General features: G+C 40.2%; 1 protein-coding gene across 1 annotated transcript in view; it reads left to right on the top strand.

The window, feature by feature from the left end:
• The window catches only part of MCF2L (MCF.2 cell line derived transforming sequence like), a 1,071,259-nt gene that overhangs the window by 410,184 nt on the left and 636,765 nt on the right, over positions 1-24,310 (top strand). The window contains exon 4 of the mRNA XM_044071884.1: positions 17,085-17,175. Within this exon, the coding sequence (XP_043927819.1) occupies positions 17,085-17,175 (91 nt within the window). The remainder of the gene's footprint in view (positions 1-17,084; positions 17,176-24,310) is intronic.

A 24,310-nucleotide genomic window follows, 5' to 3' on the forward strand; every position in this document is an offset into this window, starting at 1 on the left:
ATCATTATGACAAGTAACTTCTTTTAACTTACCATAGTAACTGAGAGATGTAATATTCTTTTATTTGTAATTACTGATCAGTTAAGCAGTCAGTATTGTTTGTTTAAGAAGAAGTTTAATTTTGTACCTTTCTAACAGATCATTGTTGCATGATATCATAGGCAGCATTGACAGTAAATACATTCAAAAAATGTACATTTTAGTGATATTTCTGTGGACTTTCTCCATTTACCTTATTGATTACTGAATGATTCAAATGTTAGTTAAAATATAAATTTGATTTGCACTGTAAGTTAATTGAATTCCTCATTCTTCTTCAGTTCCCTAGTTTTTAACTACTTGCATTCTTTTATATGTAGTATATTAGTGGTGAGTTTATTTATTTATTTTACATTTGTTGACCGGGAGAGTCCAACTGGATTATAAGTCCATTTTCAGTGGAAGCCTGGGGATAAAAGCTCCAAGAGGACAATTTTTTACAAAACATAGTTTTAAGGACAGACGTTTGACATACAATTTCCATAGAAGAGAATTTGACATACATATTAACTAATAGCGTTGTCGCCTCACAGTAAGACATTGTCCTGTTCGATTCTCAGCTAGAGCGTCTTCTGTGTGGAGACATGCATGAATGGGCGTACCTTCGTTGAAGGTTGTGCGTCAGGGCCGGCAACTCGGCACATAAAAATCTACTGCCAGTCATTAGCGGACCGGAGTTCCCCTGTGGCGACCCCTAACTGGGAAAAGCCAAAAGGCACAACATTAACTAACAGATAGGATACATTCGTTCTCTACAATATAATATTACATTTTAGAAGATATTCCTAAGTTTAGGATTTCTGTGATAGATTTACTATCAGAGTAAAAGCAGAGAGACGTAGAATAAGGCTCCGAGAGAGCAGATGATGCTCACTATAGTTGAGAAGGATAACAAATTGTTTCACTGTATGTCTTCGCCTGGTTTTAGTTGAGAAGGATAACAAATTGATTTACGATATGTCTTCTCCTGGTTTTAGTTGCTTATGGAGAGCTCAACAATGCTGGAGTAATTTTCCCTAACTCCTGGAGAGATGGGATGAGAGTAGATTAACAGTCCTAAGTGGGTACAGTACTATGATTGGTTGTCGTAGCAGATTTACTTAAGTTAGGTGAAGTGTTCTAATGAGACATTAGCCAGGGGGGGGGATACAGGAGCACAGTCGATTATTCAAAAAGTGAGTTTTAACAAGTTGATTATGCAAGGTTGGGTTGCATGCCCAAGTCATACTTGAATAATTTTCATAAAACAATCAAAGATGGTATTTCTGGTGGCATTAAAAGGGTTTTATTTAGAAATCCCATAGCCTTAAAAACATTTTACGTAAATTTCATTTTGTTTCAGTTTTGTGCCACTGGGTGGTGCCATATTTATATATAGAAAATCAGATCATCAGTTACATTTGAAGCCTGGAACTATTTTTGTAAGGCTTAGCTAAACAGTGTCACTGGAAAATAAAGAAAAATAAAACCAGGTTAATTGTTTCAGTGTTTCCCTTTATTCACTTTATGTTTAACAAGAGTAAATGGAATAAACAGGATCAACAGCAGTCAAAATAACCTATCTGTGCAACCTTTGAGGTTTCAGCCCACAATATAATCCCCTAACTTATAACTTTGAATATTTTTATTTATTTTACCTTATTTGTTGACTAGGCTAGTCGTCTCTTTTCAGTACACACCCGAGGTGGTATTTATTCTACTAGGGTAAATTTAGCCAGGACAATATACAGAATTATAACATGATATGTATATACTAATTGTAAAGTAGGGGAAAGTTTATTTCATTAGATCTTAGACTATGTAGTGATAAATATGAATGTTGTAATAACAGGACAATTTAATTGTGATTTAAGAGGTAAGCATAAAAAGAAAGGAAATGATATAGAAGTTATAAAATGTGGTAAGTTAAAACTTTGGGGAAAATGCATGGACTTAACAAAAGGGCTATGTATAGAACTGAAGTAGATTATTTTATATTATCAGAAGGTACAGTTATAGGAGAATGAGAGGTAGTTGAAACAGGATTTTCTGATCATCTTGAAATATGGCTAGAGATAAAGGAAAACAAGGACTATATAAAATAGGCAAATAAATAAAAAGGATAGCTGAGAAAGTATAGAGTGAAGAAGGAAAGAGATTAGGAATACAGTTATGGAAAGATCACATTACTATGATATTTTTTAAAAATTGGTCTGACTGATGGATGATATTTAAGGAAAATTAAAAAAAATATATATGTTTTTTACAGTGGTACTATGATGTGAAAAAAGTAGAGAAAGTACAATATAAAAGAACATGTAAAGATGCATTGGAAGATTTAGAACATAATAGGATCACCTGTCTGCTCATGATTGGCAGTAGAGTTGTACGGTGTCGAGTTGCCAGCCCGGTGCCCAACCTTCCACAGAAGGCACTCACATGCACACACTCAAGCCTAGGGTCAATTTAGCATGTCCAATTCACCTACAGCATGTCTTTGGGATGTGGGAGCAAACCGGAGCACCCGGAGGAAACCCACACAACCACAGGGAGGACATGCAGACTCTGCACACAAGGCACCCCAGCCGAGGATCGAACCAGAGAACCTCTTGCTGTGAGGTGACAACGCTAACCGCTGCACCACCATGGCTACATTTGCCGCCTCACAGCAAGAAGTTCTCTGATTCAATCCTTGGCTGGGGTGCCTTCTGTACAGAGTCTGCATGTCCTCCCTGTGGTCGCGTGGGTTTCCTCCGGGTGCTCCGGTTTCCTCCCACTTCCCAAAGACATGCTATAGGTGAATTGGACATGCTAAATTGGCCTTAGGTGTGAGTGTGTGCGTGTGAGTGCCTTCTGTGGAAGGTTGGGAACTGAGCTGGCAACTCGTCACCATAAAGCTCTACTGCCAATCATGAACAGACAGGTGATCCGCTATGGTGACCCCTAACCGGGAAAAGCCGAAAGAAGAAGAAGAAAGTGTTTTGACAAAGAAAAATAATTTTATAAAGAAACCAAGAAAATATACAAAAAATTGCTATATAAGCAAAGATTTTTTTTACAAGGAAAAAGAAAAGACGTATGGAGTTACTTAAGCAGATTAGTAAAGGAGGATGGTAGCATAATGAGAGAAATAAAAATGTAAAAGGAGAAAAAGAAAGAACTCAAGAAAAGATTATAAATAGTTTATACAGTATGTACAATAAATGTTTAAAGAAAGAAGGTAGTAAAAAAAGAGAAAAAGTAAAAAAGTGATCTAAATAAAGTAATAGGACAAATAAATGTAGATTAAGTTGCTGGGCCAGACGAAATAGGGTGTGAAATATGTAAAAAAAATAAGGAACTGGTAAAAAAAATTAAATGGTTAAATGAAAGTTTTATGTATTAATAGTTTTGTAATGAAATACTTAAATTCATATGGTAGAAGGAAGATAGAAGAAAGTTAAAAAAAATGGAAAGCAGTAGCATTGAATAATAATGATTATAAGATCTTTATGAAAATATTACAATTTGAAACTAAAATAGAAAATATTATGGAAGACAGCATATATAGTATAAAGGGTTAGGGTTGTCAAGAATTATTAATAATAGCTAGAGAAATTGTCGATGATATTATGTGCAGAAAAGAGGAAGCAAAAATCATGAGTGGAGACTTTAATAGGACATTTGACACAATTGGACATGAAATCTTATGGGTAATAATGAAAGCATATAATATAAGTGAGAAAATTAGGAAAATATGTATGTCAATAGGACATTATTAGGCTATTGGCCCTGAGGCCCTTATAAGCCTACCCAAGAGTTTGGTCCATGTTTTGACAAGTCAGCATCCAAAGCCCCTGTCCACCAGGGACACCGGACCAACACAAAGTGAATAAAAATTTTAATAAGTAAATAAAAAACACAAAAGATTACCACTTTCAGGTCAAGGCCCTTCATCAGATCTAAAACCATAAAAGTGTCTCTGCAATTAAAAATCAGCTGTTGTCAATCAAAACCAAAAGAAAGTCCTATGACCCTTCAACACAGGTTTGAGTGGTAAGACGTCATTTAATCCAGGGAAGATATCCGCCCTCAGATGTTCATTGTGTTACCCTGCTGCAGTCATCACACTTGGGTTATCCTGTCGTCAGGCGGTCCCGCAGTCGGCCGAATTTCCAAAGTCTTGGTCCAACGTCGGTTGCTGTCGCCTCATCCCTGACGTCAGTGTGCCAAGGGTACATATATTGCAACCGACGCCATTTTCTTCAGTCTTTCTTGCCACTCGGTGCCCGAAGCAGAAGCAGTTCACAAGTGCCGGTTGGCCGACTCCTGAGATTTTCGAATTCGAATTTCAGACCGAAGTCTTCTATAAAGCTAAGTACCCCGTTGGGGAAACTTTTCTTGCCTCAGACCGATGTCAGAAAAAGTTAACAATTGTATTTCTTGTGGGAAGCAAATACCTCATAAGGATTTTCATTCTTATTGCATACCTTGCCTAGGCCCTGATCACGACGTCACTTCTTGTCATTTTTGTGCTAGATTTAATAAACGTACTATTAAAAGACGATTTGATTTCGCGTGACACGTTTTTGGTAGAAAATTTAACTATAACATGCCGTCGGAGCTACCGACTACCGGCATGCACAAAAAGCGCAGGGACAAGGACCGACAGCCCAGGCCTAAGCCCGATTCAGAGGCCTCGGTTGATCCGGTCTGTGGTTATCAGTGAGGCTCCGACGCAGCCTCTGACTACCGCAGTTCTGGAACCTGAGACCGCTACAGATATTTTGACGGAATGTACTGGGCCAACGCAGCCTTTTACTTCAGGCCCTTCCGACAATTTACCTTCTAAGGCCGTCGGTACTTCTGAAACGCCATCAGTTTCTGAAGGCATTTTCAGACCGACGACTCTTACAGTCAAAACGTTTTCCAAGTCGAAGACTCCTTCTAAATCGAAAAAGGCTTCACTTCAGTCTCCTGTTTAAGGCCCTATGCCTAAGAAACAGATGCTCAAAATGGCTGAAGATTTGATTTCTCTTATCAGAGGTTCACAGCCTCCTCCTGACAAAAGACCTAGACAAGAGGAAGATTCTGCTTCCTCTGAACAACTGTCTATTTCTTCGGATTCCTCTGAGGACCAAGACTATTCCTTCTCTCCTTATGAAGATTCTGATGCTGAAGACTCTATTCCCTCAGCTTCCCCTCCAGAAGATTACTCTTTTGGGGAAACTTTACACACTATGAGGGAACATTTTCACTGGGAAGGTCAGGATTACTCTGATTCCAAGAAAAGGCTCAGAGAGTTTCTTTTACTCCCCCAACACAGACCTCTAGCCATCCCTCCTGTTTTGGACATTGTGGATGATGTCTATTTAGAATGCAGTTTCAACCCTGACTCTCTACCTCCTGCCCCGGCCAAGCCTGACAGATACTGCAAAGTACCTGATTCCCACAAATTCCTTTACAAAAGCCCAGTAGCTGTCCCAGAGACTATCTCCCAGGGTCCCAAGGCTTCCATGGCTAAAAATCCAGTACCTTCTGAAAGGGATTCAAGAGCACTAGACAGATGGGGGAAAAAGGTTTACACCTCAGCCACTTTAGCTATGAGAGCACTAAACTGTCAATTTCATATGCTTAAGTATCAGCAATTTCTGATGTCTCAGTTAAAACAAAAGATAACCACCCTCCCTCAACAATCTGAATTGAAAGAAGTACAGGATTTGTTGCACGCCACCGAGCAGGTGGACAAACATACCTTACAATGTGGGTTTGATTCTTTAGTGGCCTCCTGCAGAGCAGCTGTCACTGGATCAGTTATACGTAGGCATGCCTAGTTAAAGGAACAAAGTCTGCCTGATCATGTTAAAGCAAAACTACTAGATGCTCCCTTACAGCAGGATGTTCTTTTTGGTGTTAAAGCAGAAGAAGTTTTAAAGAAAATCGAAGATAAGGCGAAATCAATGCAAAATCAATGCAGACAGTCAAATATTTCCTACAAGTACAACCCCCTTGCTTCAGCAGAAACTGGCCAACAAATAATTGGTCCTTTCCAGCCACTGACAGGCCTCAGAGGGGTAAATACAGGTGCCCAAGGGGCAGAGGACAACCACAAGTTCAGTATAAGCCTCGCCAATGGGGAACTCCAACCCAGAAGGGAGGAGAAGACAGGTCTCAAACCAACAGAAGGCAACCTCAATGACTTGCACCTCAGCTGGCCAAACAAAGCTCTTTTGTCAGCCCCCTTGGGGGGAAAACTAGCACTATTTGCAGACAACTGGCACATGGTCACAAAGGACAAATGGGTCCTAGACATAATTTTATGAGGATACAGATTCCACTTTCACACCTTGCCAATAAAAAAAGGAATGCCAAACCTGCCACAAAATCAAAGGGCAGAGGCTCAAAAACAAATTACAGCTCTCATGGCCATGAGAGCCATTCAAAGGGTACCAACTCAAGAGCAAGGCCAAGGATTTTACTCAAGACTCTTCCTAGTACCCAGAAAAGAAAATGCTTGGAGACCAATTCTGGACCTTTCAATTCTAAACACTTACTTACAAGTTCCCAAATTCAATGTGCTAACACTACAGCAGCTACTTCCCATGTTGGGCAAGGAAGCATGGCTGGTAATGTTGGACCTCAAGGGGGCATACCTGCATGTCCCTATCAGACAAAGTTGCAGAAGATACCTCCATTTCATTGCAGGTTCAACCCATTATCAATTCTCTGCACTGCCCTTTGGCTTATCTACTGCACCCAGAGTATTCACAAAATGCCTGGCACCAGTAATTGCATACTGCAGACAAAGAGGAATTAAAATATATCCATATCTGGACGCCTGCCTCATCCAAGCAGAAAGAAAAGACATTCTCTTACAACATCTGGCTTTTGTGAAGCATCTACTAAATTGTCTGGGGTACACAGTAAATGAAAAGAAGTCAAAACAAGTACCCTCACAAAAAATGACATTCCTGGGTGCCAGCCTGGACACAATGGCCCAGAAGGCTTATCTTACACCAGACAAGAAATTACAACTGACTCAATATTTCAAGACAATGGCAACAAAGACCCAATTAACTGCAAAAAAAATTCTGCAGGCTTTGGGCTTCATGGCATCTTGCATTCTGATAATACCATTTGCAAAACTGCATATGAGGAAATTACAGTGGTACCTAAAAAGCGTATGGTCTCAACACAGCCACAGCTTGGACACAGTGATATCTCTCATTCCCTGCCTTCAACAGGAATTTCTATGGTGGGCACAGGCATGTCACCTCAACAAGGGTCAGCCTTTCACCTTGCCTCCACCCAGGCAAACTATCACAACAGATGCTTCAGACTATGCTTGGGAGGCACACATGGCAGGGCAATGCATTCAAGGCCTATGGACTGCAGAACAAAGAAAACTGCACATAAACCAATAAGAGATGCTAGCTGTACAGAAAGCTCTGACAGCCTTCAAGGATCTACTACAGCCAGGACAACTTGCAATAAAGATGGACAACACCACAGTAATGTGGTACATAAACAAACAAGGGGGCACACATTCCTACCCTCTTTGCAGGCAATGGAACACAGCTCTGGCCTACCAAGTCCAGTTACAAGCTCAATTCCTGCCAGGACAGAAAAAAAACATTGGCAGATGACCTAAGCAGAAACATCAAAGATCCCCACGAGTGGAAGCTAGACCCACAAATATTTACAATGATAACTCAAAGATGGGGTCTACCAAATATAGACCTGTTTGCCAGTCCACAAAACTACCAGCTGACAAAATTTTGTACAAGGACATTCCACCATCAAGCTTGGAAAGTGGACGCTCTCTCCTTCAGTTGGAAAAACCTGACAGCATATGCCTTTCCTCCATTACCTCTTCTCACAAAGGTTCTTTTGAAGGTCAAAAAGGAGAAACCTTGACCGATTCTCATAGCTCCAGACTGGCCACGCCAGCACTGGTACCCGCTATTTTAGAATATGGCTCACAGCCCACCATGGATATTGCCTCAAATACCTCATTTGCTCACGCAGCAAGACAAGCAGATTCTACACAGCCAGATCAAAACCTTAAACCTGGCTGCATGGCAAATCAATTAAGCATCCCACCAGCCCCTCTTTCACAAGCAGTACTGGATGTTATTCTAGAGGCCAGGAGGCCAAGCACCAGGAAGGCTTACTTGGACAAATGGAAAAGGTTTTGTGCTTGGAACCAAGCTAAAGGCCAAGACACAACTCAGCCTCATATGCCTCACATTCTGCAGTATTTAGCTGAGATGTTGCATAAAGGACTTTCCTTCTCCTCAATTAAAATCCATGCTTCAGCTATTTTAGCTCACTATGACACAAATCCACCTTTATTTTCAAATCCTCTTCTAAGGCAGTTCCTCGGAGGGGCAAAAAACATTAGACCACCTAGAAGAGCCCCTACACCAATATGGGAACTCAACTTTGTTCTGGAAAAACTAACACTACCTCCCTTTGAACCAGCTTTTTCCTGCAGACCTTCAGTTCCTATCTTGGAAGACTGCCCTGCTCCTGGCAATAACTTCTGCTAGGAAAGTCTCAGAATTACAGGCACTTATGGCAGTGGAACCTTTCCTCATTTTTCATCAAGACAGAGTTTCTCTACAAACTAATCCTTCCTTCATGCCTAAGGTGGTTTCCAGTGTAGCTTTAAATCAAACCATCCACCTACCCACTTTCTTCCCCAATCCACAGAACAAAGGTGAGAGACTCCTGCATTCCTTGGACATTCACAGGCAGCTTCGTTACTACTTGGATAAAACGAAGGCTTTCAGAAAAACTGACCAGCTCTTTGTTTCCTATGCTACAGCTTCTCAAGGGAGGGCCATATCCAAGCAAACCATTTCTAAATGGATAGGCCATTGCATACAATTCTTCTATACCCATCATTGGAAACCAGTTCCTCCTACCATTAGATCCCACTCTACCAGGGCAACAGCTACCTCTACAGCCTTTCTCAGGGGGGTTCCTACCAAGGAAATTTTAGAAGCTGCAACTTGAAGTTCTGTACACACCTTCACCAAACACTATCACTTACCTCTTTATTCTAAGTCCAGGGCAGGCTTCGCCACTGCAGTTCTGCAGGGCCTCATTGCCTCCACTAACCCTCTATGATGCCTCCACCCTACCTTAGCTTTGGGACTCAACCCAAGTGTGATGACTGCAGCAGGGTAACACGATGAACACAGTACAGTTTTGTACCTACCATAAATGTAGATGTTCGAGTGTTCACCCTGCTGCAGTCCAGGTTACCCTCCCTCATACCCCTCTCATGTACTGGCTAAATCTTTGCTATGCCTTTCTGATGTATTTGCTTATAGCTGAAGGGATTTTGTGTTTGTACAGTGTTCTCACCTTTTGGTACTAATTTGGATCACCTTTTTGGGGGCACCTGACATCTGGGGCAAGAAAAACTGAAGAAAATGGCGTCGGTTGCAATATATGTACCCCTGGCGCACTGACGTCAGGGATGAGGCGACAGCAACCGATGTCGACCAAGACTTTGGAAATCTGGCCGACTGCAGGACCGCCTGATGACAGGATAACCCAAGTGTGATGAATGCAGCAGGGTGAACACTCGAACATCTACATTTATGGTAGGTACAAAACTGTACTTTCCGCAATCCATTTTGTTTCATTCAACTCTGTTAAATTACATATATCCCAACCCCTTAAACTTGGAGATTGCATTTGTAGCATCATAAAAACAAACTCATGTCCAAAATTGACATTAATATGTTGAAAAAGTGCATTGTGTCTGACCCCACATCTTATGTCACTCAGATGCTGAAGAATCCGTTCCGTCAACATTCGATTCTTCTTCCCGATGTAGAACCACTGACAAAATTTACAGGTGGCAATATATATTAAATTCTTACTAGGGCAACTGGCATATAAACAAGGTTTAAATATTCTACCAGTGACTGGATGTATAAATTGCCCAGTTCCCACAAGAATAAGTGCCAATCTTCTGAAAGGAAAAAAAGAAATGGAGGATGAAAATCCCTATATAATAATCTCTTCACGTTTAAATTATTTTTAAAATATACAATCTCCAAATTTAAGGGGTGGGGATTTATGTAATTTAACAGAGTTGAATGAAACAAAATGGATTGCAGAACTGAGGACGCATACCTTCCCTGGACTAAATAATGTCTTACCACTCAAACCTGCTGAAGGGGCATAGGCCCTTTTTTCGATTTTGATTGGCTATAGCTGATTTTTAATTGCAGAGATGCTTTTATGATTTTAGATTTGATGAAGGGCCTCAACCTGAACCTGCTAATCTTCCTTGTTTTTATTTACTTATTAAAGTTTTTATTTACTTTGCCGTGGAGGTCCGGTTTGGTTGTTTTTCACTTTGGCTGTTTTTTTGCAAGCTCGGACGTTTAGTGCTCATTGGATTACTTTTTGTTGCAGTGTTGGATACATTGTTTTCTGGAAGGGCACCCATGGCTGAAGTGGAAGGTGATTCCTTGGAACTTGAATATAGACCTAACAGACCTACTATGTCCATGTCTGAGTCATTTAAGGAGAGGAAGAAGAGAGTGGTGCATTAGGATTTTAATCCACTATTGAAATTGTCTTTCTCTGAAGACAAGAATGCTGGTAATGAGTTTAATACAACTGACAAACAGGCATTTGATTTGTTATATTGTCAACTTGAAAATGACTTTTTTAGATTATTTAGAAATGTTGTCAATGTTTGTACGTTGGGAAGACAAATTGAGTGCTGAAGGAACGGATTCTTCAGCATCTGAGTGACATAAGATGTGGGGTCAGACACAATGAACTTTTTCAACATATTAATGCTAATTTTGGACATGAGTTTGTTTTTATGGTGCTACAAATACAATCTCCAAGTTTAAGGGATGGAGACTTATGTAATTTAACAGAGATGAATGAAACAAAATGGATTGTGGAAGTGAGGGTGGATACCTTCCCTGAACTAAATGATGTCTTACCACTCAAACCTGTGCTGAAGGGGCATAGGCCCTTCTTTTGGTTTTGATTGGCTACAGCTGATTCTTAATTGCCAATATGCTTTTATGGTTTTAGATCTGTTAAAGGGCCTCGACCTGAAAGCCCTAATGTTCCTTGTTTTTTTTATTTACTTATTAATGCTTTTATTCACTTTGCTGTGGTGGTCCCGTTTGGTTGTTTTTTCACTTTGGCTGTTTATTTGCAAGCTTGGACCTTTAATGCTCATTGGATTACTTTTTGTTCTTCAGGGACACAGGTGGAATCCTAGGGGTGTATTTTCTGTTTCCCATCCAGTTATCCAGGTTGCGCTTGAAAAGGGATAATGAGGTACTCTGCTTGACGTGCTGTGGGAGTCTATTCCACAGATGGGGGAGTCTCTGGGACACAAATCGTTTCCACCAATAAGTCCGATTGATGTCACAAACCACGTTGAGGTCACGCATGTGGGTTACTCAAATGGAGCTTGACTTGCAGATATGCAGCAGTCCCATCAAGGTGAAGTCTGAGATTGCTTTGTATGCCAGACAGAGGTCACCTTTGAGGAGTTTGTATGAAACTGAGTAGAGGGACAGGGCTTTTAGCCTGTCTATGTAGGGTAGATGTTTTAGGCCCTGAATTCTTCTGGCGAGGAACCTCTGTGGTCTCTCCAGCTGCTGCTTGTGTTTTTATTGGCCTTATAAGGGAAGAATACAGGAATGTTATGACCTCCTTGTCTCTGGATGAGATACCCTTACTTATGAGGTGGGCCATGTAGAAAGCTTTCTGTACAACAGAAGCAACATGATAGTCAATGGTCAGGTTGCTATTAACCTGGGTGGTCATATCCCTCACGAGTGATTGTGTATTTAGGATGTTGTTATTAACATGATAATATGTGGGGACATCACTCTCCCCAAAGGGGATGATGATGCATTTTTTGGTATTCAGCTTGAGGCCATGTTTCTGGCACCAGTCATTTGTTTGGACGAGACCCTCTAGGAGGACATCCACATCACTTGGGGAATTGATGACCAAGCCCAGCTTGCAGTCAACTCAAACCTGGTCAGCCATAGCCCACTGGTTTTGGCCTGCACCTCAGAGAAGTATATCCTGAATAACAGAGGCCCCAAGCCTGATCCTGGGGTACACCACACGTTACAGGTCTACTACTTGAGGTGGCTTCCCCTATTCTGTGAGGCAATTTGCTACCCATCTAATAACATATAGATTGATGCCTAGTTGAGAGAGTTTACCTATTATGCCTGAGTGAGGACTAGTGTCGAAGACTTTGGCCAGGTCAAGGTAGGCGGTGGCACCATCTTCCCCTCATCCATGGCTTTGGTGACTGTCTCAAAGAAGTTGACCAGATTTAACAGACATGACCTCCCCTTGACAAAGGCAAACTATGTGGGGTTGAGTGTTTGGAGGTTGCCAATGTCCCTGTTATGAGGTCCATGATAATCCATTCCATGGCCTTGTAGATCAGGCTAGTTAGGCTGATGGGTCTATAATTTCCCAGATCGGTGGAAGCCCCACCCTTGTGTAAAGGGATGACAGTAGCTGTACTCCATTTGGCTGGGACAAAGCCGGTACTTAAGCTTTGGCTGAATAGGGTGCCTAATTGTCCTGCAAGTTCATGCTTGAGTTTATGTAGGATGCAGCCTGGGATGTTATCGGGTCCCATGAAAGCTGTACTTTTTGTTTTTGAGAGAGCAGTGAAGTTTTTGCTGAATCTGTCAGCCAGAAGGTTGGTTATAGTTACAGCATTTGTGTATGTGGCATCCCTGACAACCAGTTCTGAACAGATCTGAGTGCTTCCTTTGAGATTGCAGACCTATGTGAAGAAGGCCTTATGATTGTCACTAGTAGATGTGGCCAATTTAGACTCAAAGTTGGCTTTAGATGATTTCACTAGTGCTCTTATTTGTTTGTTCAGGCTAAGGAGAGATTGCTTCCATTTGGGCACCTGCTCCTTTTTGGTCCTGGACAGCAATTTTTTCCATTTGTTATATTGTTTATTTATTGCAGATGTTCACCAAACAGGTTTACTTTTCCTTGCGGAGGATGATTTTGTCCTGTCGGGTATTCCTGATTCCATGCATCTATATAAATGCTCGTGTAGTGCTTTAGTGTAGATTTGGACATGGGTACCAGTTCCAACAGAGGAACACGGGGCTGTGAAGCTGTTTATACCATCCCTCAGGAGGTTATAATCAGCTTTGGAGTAGTTTTTTGTTTGACCCTAGCAAGAGGGGGGTCAGAGGAGATGCTGACTTTGAAAGTGTCTGCTTTATGGTGGGATCTTACAAGGGAGGGTGATACTGTAGGTGTGCTGCAGTGGTTACTTGTGTTGATTAATACCAAGTCCAATATATTATCACCTGTTGTGGTGGTATCAGCTAGCTGTTCCAAGGCATTTGCATTGATAAAATCGAGGAATCTCTGGGCATTTGCATTCTGGCATGAGTAGTTTTTACAATCTATGGCTGGGTAGTTAAAGTCGCCCAGATTCAGGGTAAAGGGTTGAATCTTGATAGATTTGAAGAGGTCCAGATAGGTGGAGTGGGCATCCTAAGTCAAATTTTGGGGCCTGTAGCTAGCTATGATTTAAATTGGGGTATTGCCAGTGGTTAACTGCACCTGGAGTGTTTCCTGTACATCATACTTTTTTGCCAGCATGGAGGTAGTGGGTCTTTAATATACATTAAAAGTCCACCTCCTTTGACTTTGCTGCTCACAGTTTGGGGTGTGACTGTATGATGGGATGAGTAACCAGGTAAGACTGGGTTCCTGTTTCGCAGCTTTGAACCAGGTTTCTGACTGCACAAATGTCAGCAACTTCCAGGGTTAAGAATGCTTGCAATGAGTGCAGTTTATTTTTTAGACACATAGCATTTAGCAGCATGACCTTTAATTCACTTTTTGTTGAAATTTTTATGTTGGTTTTATCGACCTCAGGACTTTTCCTAAAAAAAAAAACTATGGGGGAGGCAAGGGCCTTTACCAGAACCCTGAAACCCAAGTGAGACAGATGCAGGCCATCTCTAGCAAACCATCATGGTCTGTCTATCATATCTTCCCAGGCTGTCAGGTACTTAATCCCCCTGGGATGACACCAGAAACTATGTCAATTGTTAAAGTTAATAATTTTCTGTTTGTACTGAGGCATCATTCTGGGTGATGGTAGAATGCTGGTTAAGGCTAGGGACATACCTGCCTGGGACACATATTCAGCAACCTCAATCATGTCTCTCTTCATGTAGTCCAGGGAGGTACATCTCAAGTCATTCACCCCAACATGGACTATGACAGATTCATAACTGTACCTGTTGTTGACAGACTTAAGTGTGTGTGTGATATAGTGGATTCTGGCACCTGACAGACAACTAACCATGACTTTCTCCTTATCTAGCTTGGTGAGAGGCACAGCTGTGTTTCTCACAATGCAGTCTCCTATGACTAATATGTTGGGTTTATGGTTAGGCCTTTGTGGTTGTGAGACACAGGTGTATGGACTATACATGGCATGTGGTGTGGAGGGTTGTGGAGTTTGCGTGTGTTCTGAGGTGTCCTTTGTTTAGGTATGTTTTTGTTGAGAACCTCCACATATGTGGGTGTGTGTTGTATAGTTGCGGGTGGTGTTTGAGTTGTAGTTATTGTGTTGATAACCTTCTTAGTGCCAGATATACTGGCTTGTGAGGGAGATAGCATAGACTCTAGGTTCTTAATGTAATTGCATCTCTCACAAATTGTGTTCCTAGGTGGGAGTAGTAGATGGTTATCCGTGTACATGCGGCAGTTGCTCATATCAACCAGACTGGCAGGAGAAACTGTAGGAAATTGTCCATCCATATTTGTCAGAATCTCAGGGAGAGAGGCCAGGGAGAGCTAAGGGGTAGGCCTAAAGCCCAAGGAATTCCTTACCTTCCTCCCCTAGAGCAAGCACCTAGGCAGACACACACCACACATTCATTCAGTTGCAGTTTTGCACTTATAGACACACACACACGCACACACACACACACACACACACACACACACACACACACACACACACACACACGCACACACATGCACACACACACACACACACACACACACCTCATCAATATGTGTCTGTCGTGTAAATACTGCCATAGGAGTTCATGGGTTATCAGCTTCAAAAGATGTCATTCAGTCTTTCCTCTTAGAATAAATAAAAATAGCTTGTAAAAGTGATTCAGAGTTAATTGAGAGCCATGGCCATTACCTGAAGAGAGCACATGACTGATAGTAATCAATCCCTGAGCTGCCACATTACCATGTGGCTTCCCCAGCAAGATTGCTTTACATGCTAAGGCCCTTGCAATGGGAAATAGTAGTTAAACAGTCAGTGAATCAAAAAGGCTTACTGTGATGCAGAAACCTTTTGAGATAAGAGGCCTGCATCATGCTAAGCCTTTCTGAATCCTATAGCATATGATTAAGATCTGTGAAATGCAGCATTCAGGTCTGTTTTGCTAACATGAAGTAAAACTCCAGCTTATAGAACTATGTTGGTTATTTTAATTATGTAAAACATAGCACATACCTATTTTGTTAATACACTGAACATTAGCCTGTAAAATGTAGCATGCATATAATTTTTTAGCACACTGGACATTACATTTCTGTAAAACATCATACAGAACTGATATGCTTTCACACTGCATATTTCAGTTCTGTGAAAAGCTACATCCAACCCTTTTTTCTTAGCCTATTGAATTTTTCTGTTCTCCAAACAGAGTATGCGGACCTATTTTTGTAGCACACTGAGTAATTCAGTTCAGTAACATGTAGCATACAGAATATTTTGTAAGCACATAGGGTAGTTCAGTTCTGTAAAACATTAAGGCCTGCTAAGTTGTTCCCCAAGATGTAACTGGGAATTATTATATGCTCATTATTTGTGTGTGTGTGTGTGTGTGTGTGTGTGTGTGTGTGTGTGTGTGTGTGTGTGTGTGTGTGTGTGTGTATGTTTATGTACATACATGTATATATACTTATATGCATACAATACACATATACAGACATAATCCCATGTGCACACATGCAAATGCATATATGTAGAGAGAGACCTATGTTTCAATCCAGTGATAAGGAAACCTATTACCCTGCAATCTCAATTCTGCTGTGCTGTTTTACACTGCAGTGTTCTGTAAAAGCATATGCTATTGACTGCATCCCTCACCTATAAAAAAAAAAAAAATAGAAAATCAAGTGACTCACCCACCTGCTCTTCCATCATGTCACTCTCTCTGTGATTGGCTATCTGAAGGCTGCAGACACAGCACAATTGGCTCAGCTATTTTACTGGAGAGCTTCAGCAGTTGGTAATTTCATCATCATGACACAAACATTTAAATGAAGTAGGAAAATGAAGGTCAATATACCAAACTGGAAATGCAGGCACTGTGCAGGATATAGTTTGACATCAAAAGCGCAGATCTAAGACATTTTCTTGGATATATTGCTGAACTGGGACTGTTACATGCTGTCCTTAAAGAATGGATTTGGCAAATATTTGTAGTGTAATTTTTCCAAACAAGCAAGTGCAGTGTTTTGCAGTAAATTTTAGATACAATACATTAACCAGGACTACTCATTATAGGCTCTAGAAATGCATGGGTGTCAAATTGTTCATATGGAAGAGTGGTTTGAACAGCTCTGCAAGCTTCATGATGGATGGCTTTTGCTAGAAGGGCATTGTTTGCAAAAATGTGTCCACTAATTGCAGACATTGGGGATAACCCGCTCCTATTCTACTACTTCCGGTCACTGGCCTCTAAATGGAGTTCCTTCTGTGTGGAATTCTGTTTTAATTTTTTAAAAGATACATGGCATTCGTTTGGAATTTCTTATGGATTTCCCTAGTTCTGTGTCACTCTGGCTTCCATGCTTTTCTTTTCTACATTATGACTCTTGGTTTAACTTTCAGATCTGCTATTTGTCCATTGTTTAAAATAATCTAGCAATCAGAGGACTGAATACTTATCAAAGTATTGCAATCATGAAACTGAACCTAATGGAGCTACATTTTGTATTTTTTTGCCATTACTTAACATGAACTTTTTTTCTCAATGCAGTTTGCAAGATGCTGGTATAGAATTTATTCTGGTCATAGACAGAAGACAAGACAAATGGACGTCTGTAAAAGCATCCTTGTTGCGGATAGCGGTAAGACCTTTTGAAATTAACAGTTTGTAGTTATTTTCTACTGCGTTTTCATTAAAGCAGGGCATTATTCTAGAACTTAATCTGTAATAATGCTTGATTAATATAGTCCTAATTAATTGTGGCTGTGTTTGGCATTGTAATGTGATATCAATGCAGGAACATGTTTGAGGATTTTATGATTTTGATTAAAATGTACTTTAAGTAATAGGTGGTCAGGAGCGCTCTGTTCAGTCTTTCGCTCTCTCGCCTTAATATTCATTTTGTTCTTTTTTGTGACTTAATTGAATTAGTTAGGGTACAGAAAAGAAAGAATCTGTCTTTGTTAAATGCCAGGGGGTGGATGTCAGCAAAATAGAATGTGAGAGCTTTGCTCTGAGGCTTTATAGTGTAGTGAAGGGTGAAGCCAGAAAGCTTCAGCAAACAGCTTTATTCTGCTGCATGCCATTAACCTTATGCTATGCAGGAGAGGGAATAATGTCTTTAGCACTGCAAACAGAGTAAGTAGGCAGCTGAGCATGGTTATTTTGTGTGTGTGTGTGTGTGTGTGTGTGTGTGTGTGTGTGTGTGTGTGTGTGTGTGTGTGTGTGTGTGTGTGTGTGTGTGTGTGTGTGTGTGTGTGTGCTTATACGTTAAGTTTTTGCTGAAAGGTTTGAAATACATTATCTGTGTACGACAGTGGAAAATCCATCTAGCTTCAGCCATAGATATTTATACTGCTTCCTTATCATTCCATTTTGGCAATGTTAAATTTCACTGTCTTCTACTAAACTACTGTTTCTAATGTGTGTGTGTGTGTGTGTATGAGGTAAAGATGTGTTTGTATCATAATGACAAATTTACACTTACAGAGCTGTGATATATTTTATATTTCATCAAATTGCTTGTCATCTGGTGACCTAACGCATGTCAGGTGCTGTGTAATCTGAATCATGCACCAGGTAAACAGTTACTGCTTCTTTTGTTGCATTCTAAGTATACCTGCAACGTGTTTGGTAGGACTTTTTATTTTGATACAGAATGTCCATCGTTACTTCCTTTTGTTGTGAAATGCAAGATATTTCCACAAAATAGGACGTCTAAGTTATAGAAATTAAATGTTATTGTTAAGAAAATGGCTGCACTGTGGTAGAACAGTTAGCATTGCTGTCTTACCATGTTTGGCTCTCTGGTTCAATTCCTGGTTGTGGTGCATATCCCAAAGCCAGACTGAAAGTTAAATTTGTGTGTGTGTGTGTGTGTGTGTGTGTGTGTGTGCATTTGAGAGTATGCCAAGTAGCCAAGTGGTGTCTCTTCCCCAGACTTAGTTTTGCCTTATGCCTGCCACTTTGGTTGCATAGTTTCTTAATCCCCCATTATCCCAAATTAGATAAAGTTGGTTTGAATAATTGTGAATTTGAATATCAGATGATAATGAGATTGGTATATTTTAATTTTGCCTAAAAGGAAGTAGCTAACATATATAATGACCCTCTACTGCTTCTAGATGTATGCTTGACTCTGTATATCTTTGGATATACTTGATAATGGTGGCAAGAATCACTCCAATGGTAGGAAGCACAACCCAGAAAGGTAATCTACAGTATGACTTTATAGTCAATGATCCTTCTTGTCATATTATACTGCTGATGTACAATAGTCAGTTATACACATAATAGCACAATAGCTTGAATAAATTAACTTTCCAAAAAAGATTTAAAGAAAAATACCAGATGATGCAGTGAAAAAACTTAACAGTTGTACTTAGTCCAAGGGACAAATGTGAAGTTACAACCAATTAAGTCAGGTAAATCTTTTGCAATGACTTACAATGTCTTGTATAGCTGGCACCAGAAATCATACTGGTAAGAAAACAACAGTTACACATGAACTGATTTTTTTTTTTTTTCATTTTTGTTTTTGATTTTATTTCCCCTGTTGATGTTCATCCCTCAGTGATTAATTGGCCTGTTTATTCCCCTAAGGCAAAACCCAGCTGTGTAGCCCATCCATCAGGCTTTTCTCATTTAAACCTTAATCTCACTCTCTTGGTGACTGATTTGGCTGACTGCATCATTCTAAGAGCTATTTTCTGTGTGTTAGTGCTCCTACCCACATCCTAGATTGGTAAGTCATGTGCACATGCTTGTATTTTTGATACAGCTTTGAGACCACTACTTATTCTACCTATGGTATATGAGCTGGCATTTCTTGTTCCCTCCGTTCCTGCTCTGTTTATTTCTTTCAGAGCCATATACATTATAGGTTCATAGGTTAGTACTAGGCTAGCTGCCCTAGGAAGCCATTTTAAACTTAGCCAATTTACCTTCAAAGGTGAGAATCAATCACTGCACTTTCCATCTGTGAAGTAAACACCTTAACCATTATACAGCCCCCAACTCTAGTAAGTACTAGGCTAGCTGCCCTTGTTGACTATTTTAAGTGCATCCAATTTCCTGCAAAGGTGAGAATCGAACACTGGACCTAGAGTTTGACAGATCTGTTTTCCATAGCCGACAAAGGCAGCTGACACAGTAGTCCCATGAAGTCAGGATGCTGTAAACAAATTGATGAACACGAAAATTACCATTACTAGGTTTTCTTATTGACAGCATTTACAATGATATATCTGTCCTTCTTGGATCCTCACTGCAGCACAGTGGTTGTGCTGTTCCTGCCTCAGAGTCAGTTTGTACTTTGAAAGCATATTATTTGATGTTATGATTTCCAAGAATACATTTCTGAAGATGGTGCAATGAAAATCTTCCTGCCTTATTTTTGTATCCAGCAGAAAACTGCCAAACTTTGATTTCCATTGTTTTCAACACGTGTTCCAATGTCTTGTCATGTTAATTATCTTCTATAGCATGTAATTGCTTTTCTCAGTATTCCGTCTACAGACTACACAATCAAGTCTCAAAATAAAAGTTAAGGGGTCTCAAGGAGTCCTTGTGGTTGCAATTTTCCATGAGCGCTACCCTTGGAAAAGTTCTTTTTATTCCTTACTCAATGCCAGCACCATGTAAAGTTGGAGTCAATGCAGTGATCACAAAATCTGCAATAAAATGTAATATACAAGTACACTATATTCCCTAACTTTGTCATAACTGTTTTCTCTGCCCATCTCAATTCCCATTCCAGTGGACTAGCTGCCATACTTGGCTAATATTATCTTCTGCCATTATGGGTTCCTTAGCCTTAGAAATATTTCCGCCATCATGCATATATCCATTTTCACTGTGACTTCCTCCTTCCTAAGCACGTAAAGTCCTTTCATTGTTTTATTTTTTTATCTCTTCCAAGTAGAGCATCTCTCGCTTGAATCTTGGTAGCATATTGCAAATGCAGATCATGACAGTTTTCCTAATCAGAAAACAGACTTCTAGAAGTAACTTTTGCCTTTAGTTTCAGTGGGTTTTCTTTATCCAGCTATCTTTATGAGTTAATGCATGCCACATTCTGTGCATCTGTTGTACTGCTAAAGCATCTTTTCTTAAGAACTGCAAGGCTGAAATAATACAGTCTAATGTTCATTTGAATACCTGCCAACACGAGACCCTTTTATGCATCCATTACCTATAGTAATTGAATCAGGGTCAATACAAAGAAAGTACTGATAAGACCCATTATAATCAAGTGTCTTCTCAGTCCCAACCTTTGTTAAGTTACTTCAGCTTTTCAGAATAATAGTTTACATCGTAAACACACACACACACACACACACACACACACACACACACACACACATACATTGCAATGCTAAGGAATGCAGACAATGCTTATAATGCTGGGTGTGGCTCAGAATTAAAACGTCTTTGTTGAAACTGATCAAGAAGAGCAGAAAATAACTTCTAGCTAGATCCTCATACTAGAGTTCAAAACAGAGGGCCCATTAACTCTTTTGTTCTCGTAGATATAAAAATAAAATGTCCCATCTAAGCTACTTAAAACTAAATGTTCATACAGCCACTGCAGAAAGTGATATGGCCCTCTTGCATAATTAATTTGGGAGAGGATTCATTAAATAGTGTTTCTAACTGTATCAAAATGCAGCTGAATTTTAATTAATTAATTAGTATAGGCAGGATGGAGTGGGTGGAGAAGAGTGTCAGGAGTGATTTGTGATAGACGAGTACCAGTAAGACTGAAAGGGAAGGTCTACAAGAGGGTAGTGAGACCAGCTATGTTATATGGGTTGGAGACAGTGGCATTGACAAAAAGGCAGGAGTTAGAGCTGGATGTGGCAGAATTAAAGATGTTAAGATTTGCACTAGGTGTGACGAGGGTGGACAGGATCAGGAATAAGTATATTAGAGGGTCAGCACAGGTTGAAAGGTTTGGAGACAAAGCCAGAGAGGCAAGATTACGTTGGTTTGGACATGTGTTGAGGAGGGATGCTGAGTATATTGGGAAAAAGATGCTAAGGATGAAGCTACCAGGTAACAGGAAAAGAGGAAGGCCTAAGATAAGGTTTATGGATGTCGTGAGAGAGGACATGCAGATGGTTGGTATGACAGACCAAGATGCACAGGACAGGAAAAAATGGAAACAAGATGATCCGTTGTGGTGACCCCTAACGGGAACAGCTGAAGGAAGGTGATTAATTAATTAATTAATTAATTAATTAATTAATTAATTAATTAATTAATTATTCAATTACTCTATCTGTGTAAACAGAGAAGCCATAATTGTGCTTGCATGTAACTTTCTTTCTTTCTTTCTATTTCTCTCTCACTTTTGGTAATCTGCTTATCCCTGCAGAGCCATACTCGTTTTTCAGAAGTAATGTGGGGGAACAAAGCTTTCATAAGAGACAGGTATACATATATTCTTGCATAGGTTATATAAATGAACTGCAAAAAAAAATTGTATTGACTATGATGCTTATTTGGAGCAAAAAAGAAGCTAGCTGAAAACAGTATAAACATGCAATATTGAATTATACAGGTCTGCCTTAAATTGTTGACTGGCGATCATGTCAACTTTCAAAACATCAAACCTGAAACAGTGAACATTCAAGATAAAGGTATAACGAGGAGCGGGTTTTGGCCTTTCCCAGCTGTAGTTCAATCCCAGAGTTGGTATATATAATTAGCAGGTAGGTGCAGGGGGACTTGCTGTCCTGCAAAAAATACATTTTCGAGTTTTTTGTAGTTTTGATGTTGTGGATGCTTGGTGTTGCAGATTCAGTGTTCTGAGAGTCGACAATCGACAGTTTGGCCAGTTGATAATTTAGTATAGATCTGAGGTATACAAATTTGAATGCTGAATACTTTGCTGTAATAAACTTAAGCAAGCAAATCATTTTGCAGTGATTTTCAGTCCCTGTGCCTTGTATGCAAAATCTGCACATCCTCCTTGTGACTGAGTGGGTTTTCATCTGATGGTGCTGTTTCCTGCCACTTCCTAAAGATCTGCGTAGGAGAATTGGCAGTTCTCTAAATTGCCTTTTAATATGCAATATGTATGCATGTATGTGTGTTTGTGTGTCCTGTGACCAGATGACACCTGACAAAGGCCACAGAAATACATCACAAAGAGGATTACCGGCCTCAAAGAGATGCCCTATGCAGACCATCTCAAAAAACTGCAGCTTTACTCCGTTGTATATCGCCTACTCAGAGGCGATCTCTGCCTAACGCACAAAGCTATGTCAAACCCAGAGCTCTTAGACATGCTCCACTTAAAGAAATCCCAATCCCTATGAGCTACATGCTCTAGGGACCTAAACCTCGTCACCACAATAAACAGAACATGCTGGAGGGATAGATTCCTGTCCCAGAGACTTCCCATACTCTGGACCAAACTACCTATCTATATCAAACAAAGCTCCTCATTAGCACTGTTCAAGAAAAATCTTGATGATTGGATGGGAGATAGGAAATTCACCCCGGGGATCACTTCTGTGGCTCTGCTCGACAGTGGCACAGGAAAATAATTTTCTTGGGTGGCGAAAGCCAGGGTAACTTTGGCTAGGCTTATATAGGCCCTAGGGCCAATAGCCTAGTACCTACCTATGAACCTGTGAACCCCACTCAGAAGTATTTTATCCACTTGTTCCCATTGAGGGCTGGAATAATCTATGGCACTCATTTAATCCTGTAATGCACAAAGGAGGTAAACTGAAAATAAATGAATGCACAAATAATTAAGTCTCAGTGTCAGGGCAGCTCAGAATGTATTATTTTTTTTTTAGTGACAATAAAGTTAGTTTATCTACAAGGTGGTCATGAGTAGATCCTTCACGTATCACTAAAGAACAGAAAAGCAGTGACCCTTTTCCATAAGAAATCACTGTCAGCAGGGTTTCTATGTGTGTGTCAATGGTGAGTCCTTGGTTTTGAAATGTTCCTCCTGTCTTCATGTTTGTGTACCACAGAATTGGTCTATATGGTTTTCCTGCATTTTGTTGAATGTCCATTCGGTCAACAAGTGCTAGGGGTGGGGGCGTTATGTCGAATGTACATGATTATAATGTCAAGATTATGTTTTGTTGAGACAGGTGAGTGGGTTTGGATGGGGTGGGAGTGTTTGTGCATGTGTTTGGTAGGTAGGGTTGGGTCAGGGATAGGTGTTGTATGTTTGTGTAGTAGTGCGTGCATTTTAGGGTTAGGATCCGGGGGTAGGTAAGTGATGAGATGTAGTGTTTTAATGTTTGCTTGTGTGTGCTTGTATGTCTGAGTGTGTCTTGTGTAGTGGCATTGCTACGGGAAGGCTTTTTTTTAAGGTAAGCTTTAGGGTTAGGGATGGTGGAAGAGGCAGGGTTAGGGTTAGCAACTATTAATAAGTTGGTGCAGGTATGCTACTCCTAACCCTAATGTTGCCCCTTTCACCAACCCTAACCCTACGTCTTACTTTAAAAAAAGAAACAAAAAGCCTCACAGTAATACTACCACTATTCTGACAAATTTTAGGTAAGTCTTTGTGTGGGTTTTAGTCTAAAGATTAGGAGAGGAAGTAGTTTCCCCCATCTGTCTTTTGTGGGTCGATCTGTAGGGCTTTCGGTATTCTGTATGTTCAAACATGCGATTTCCCGTCTAGATTAAGTATGTTCAATTATACAGATTAGAACCGGTGTGTGTGTATAAATACCTATCTGTATTTATACATATATATATATATATTTATAAAAAATACATAAATATAGATATCTATCCAT

This window comes from Protopterus annectens, chromosome 5.part0, assembly GCF_019279795.1.
Source record: "Protopterus annectens isolate FY-2018-M chromosome 5.part0, PAN1.0, whole genome shotgun sequence".
Taxonomy (NCBI): Eukaryota; Metazoa; Chordata; order Ceratodontiformes; family Protopteridae; genus Protopterus; species Protopterus annectens.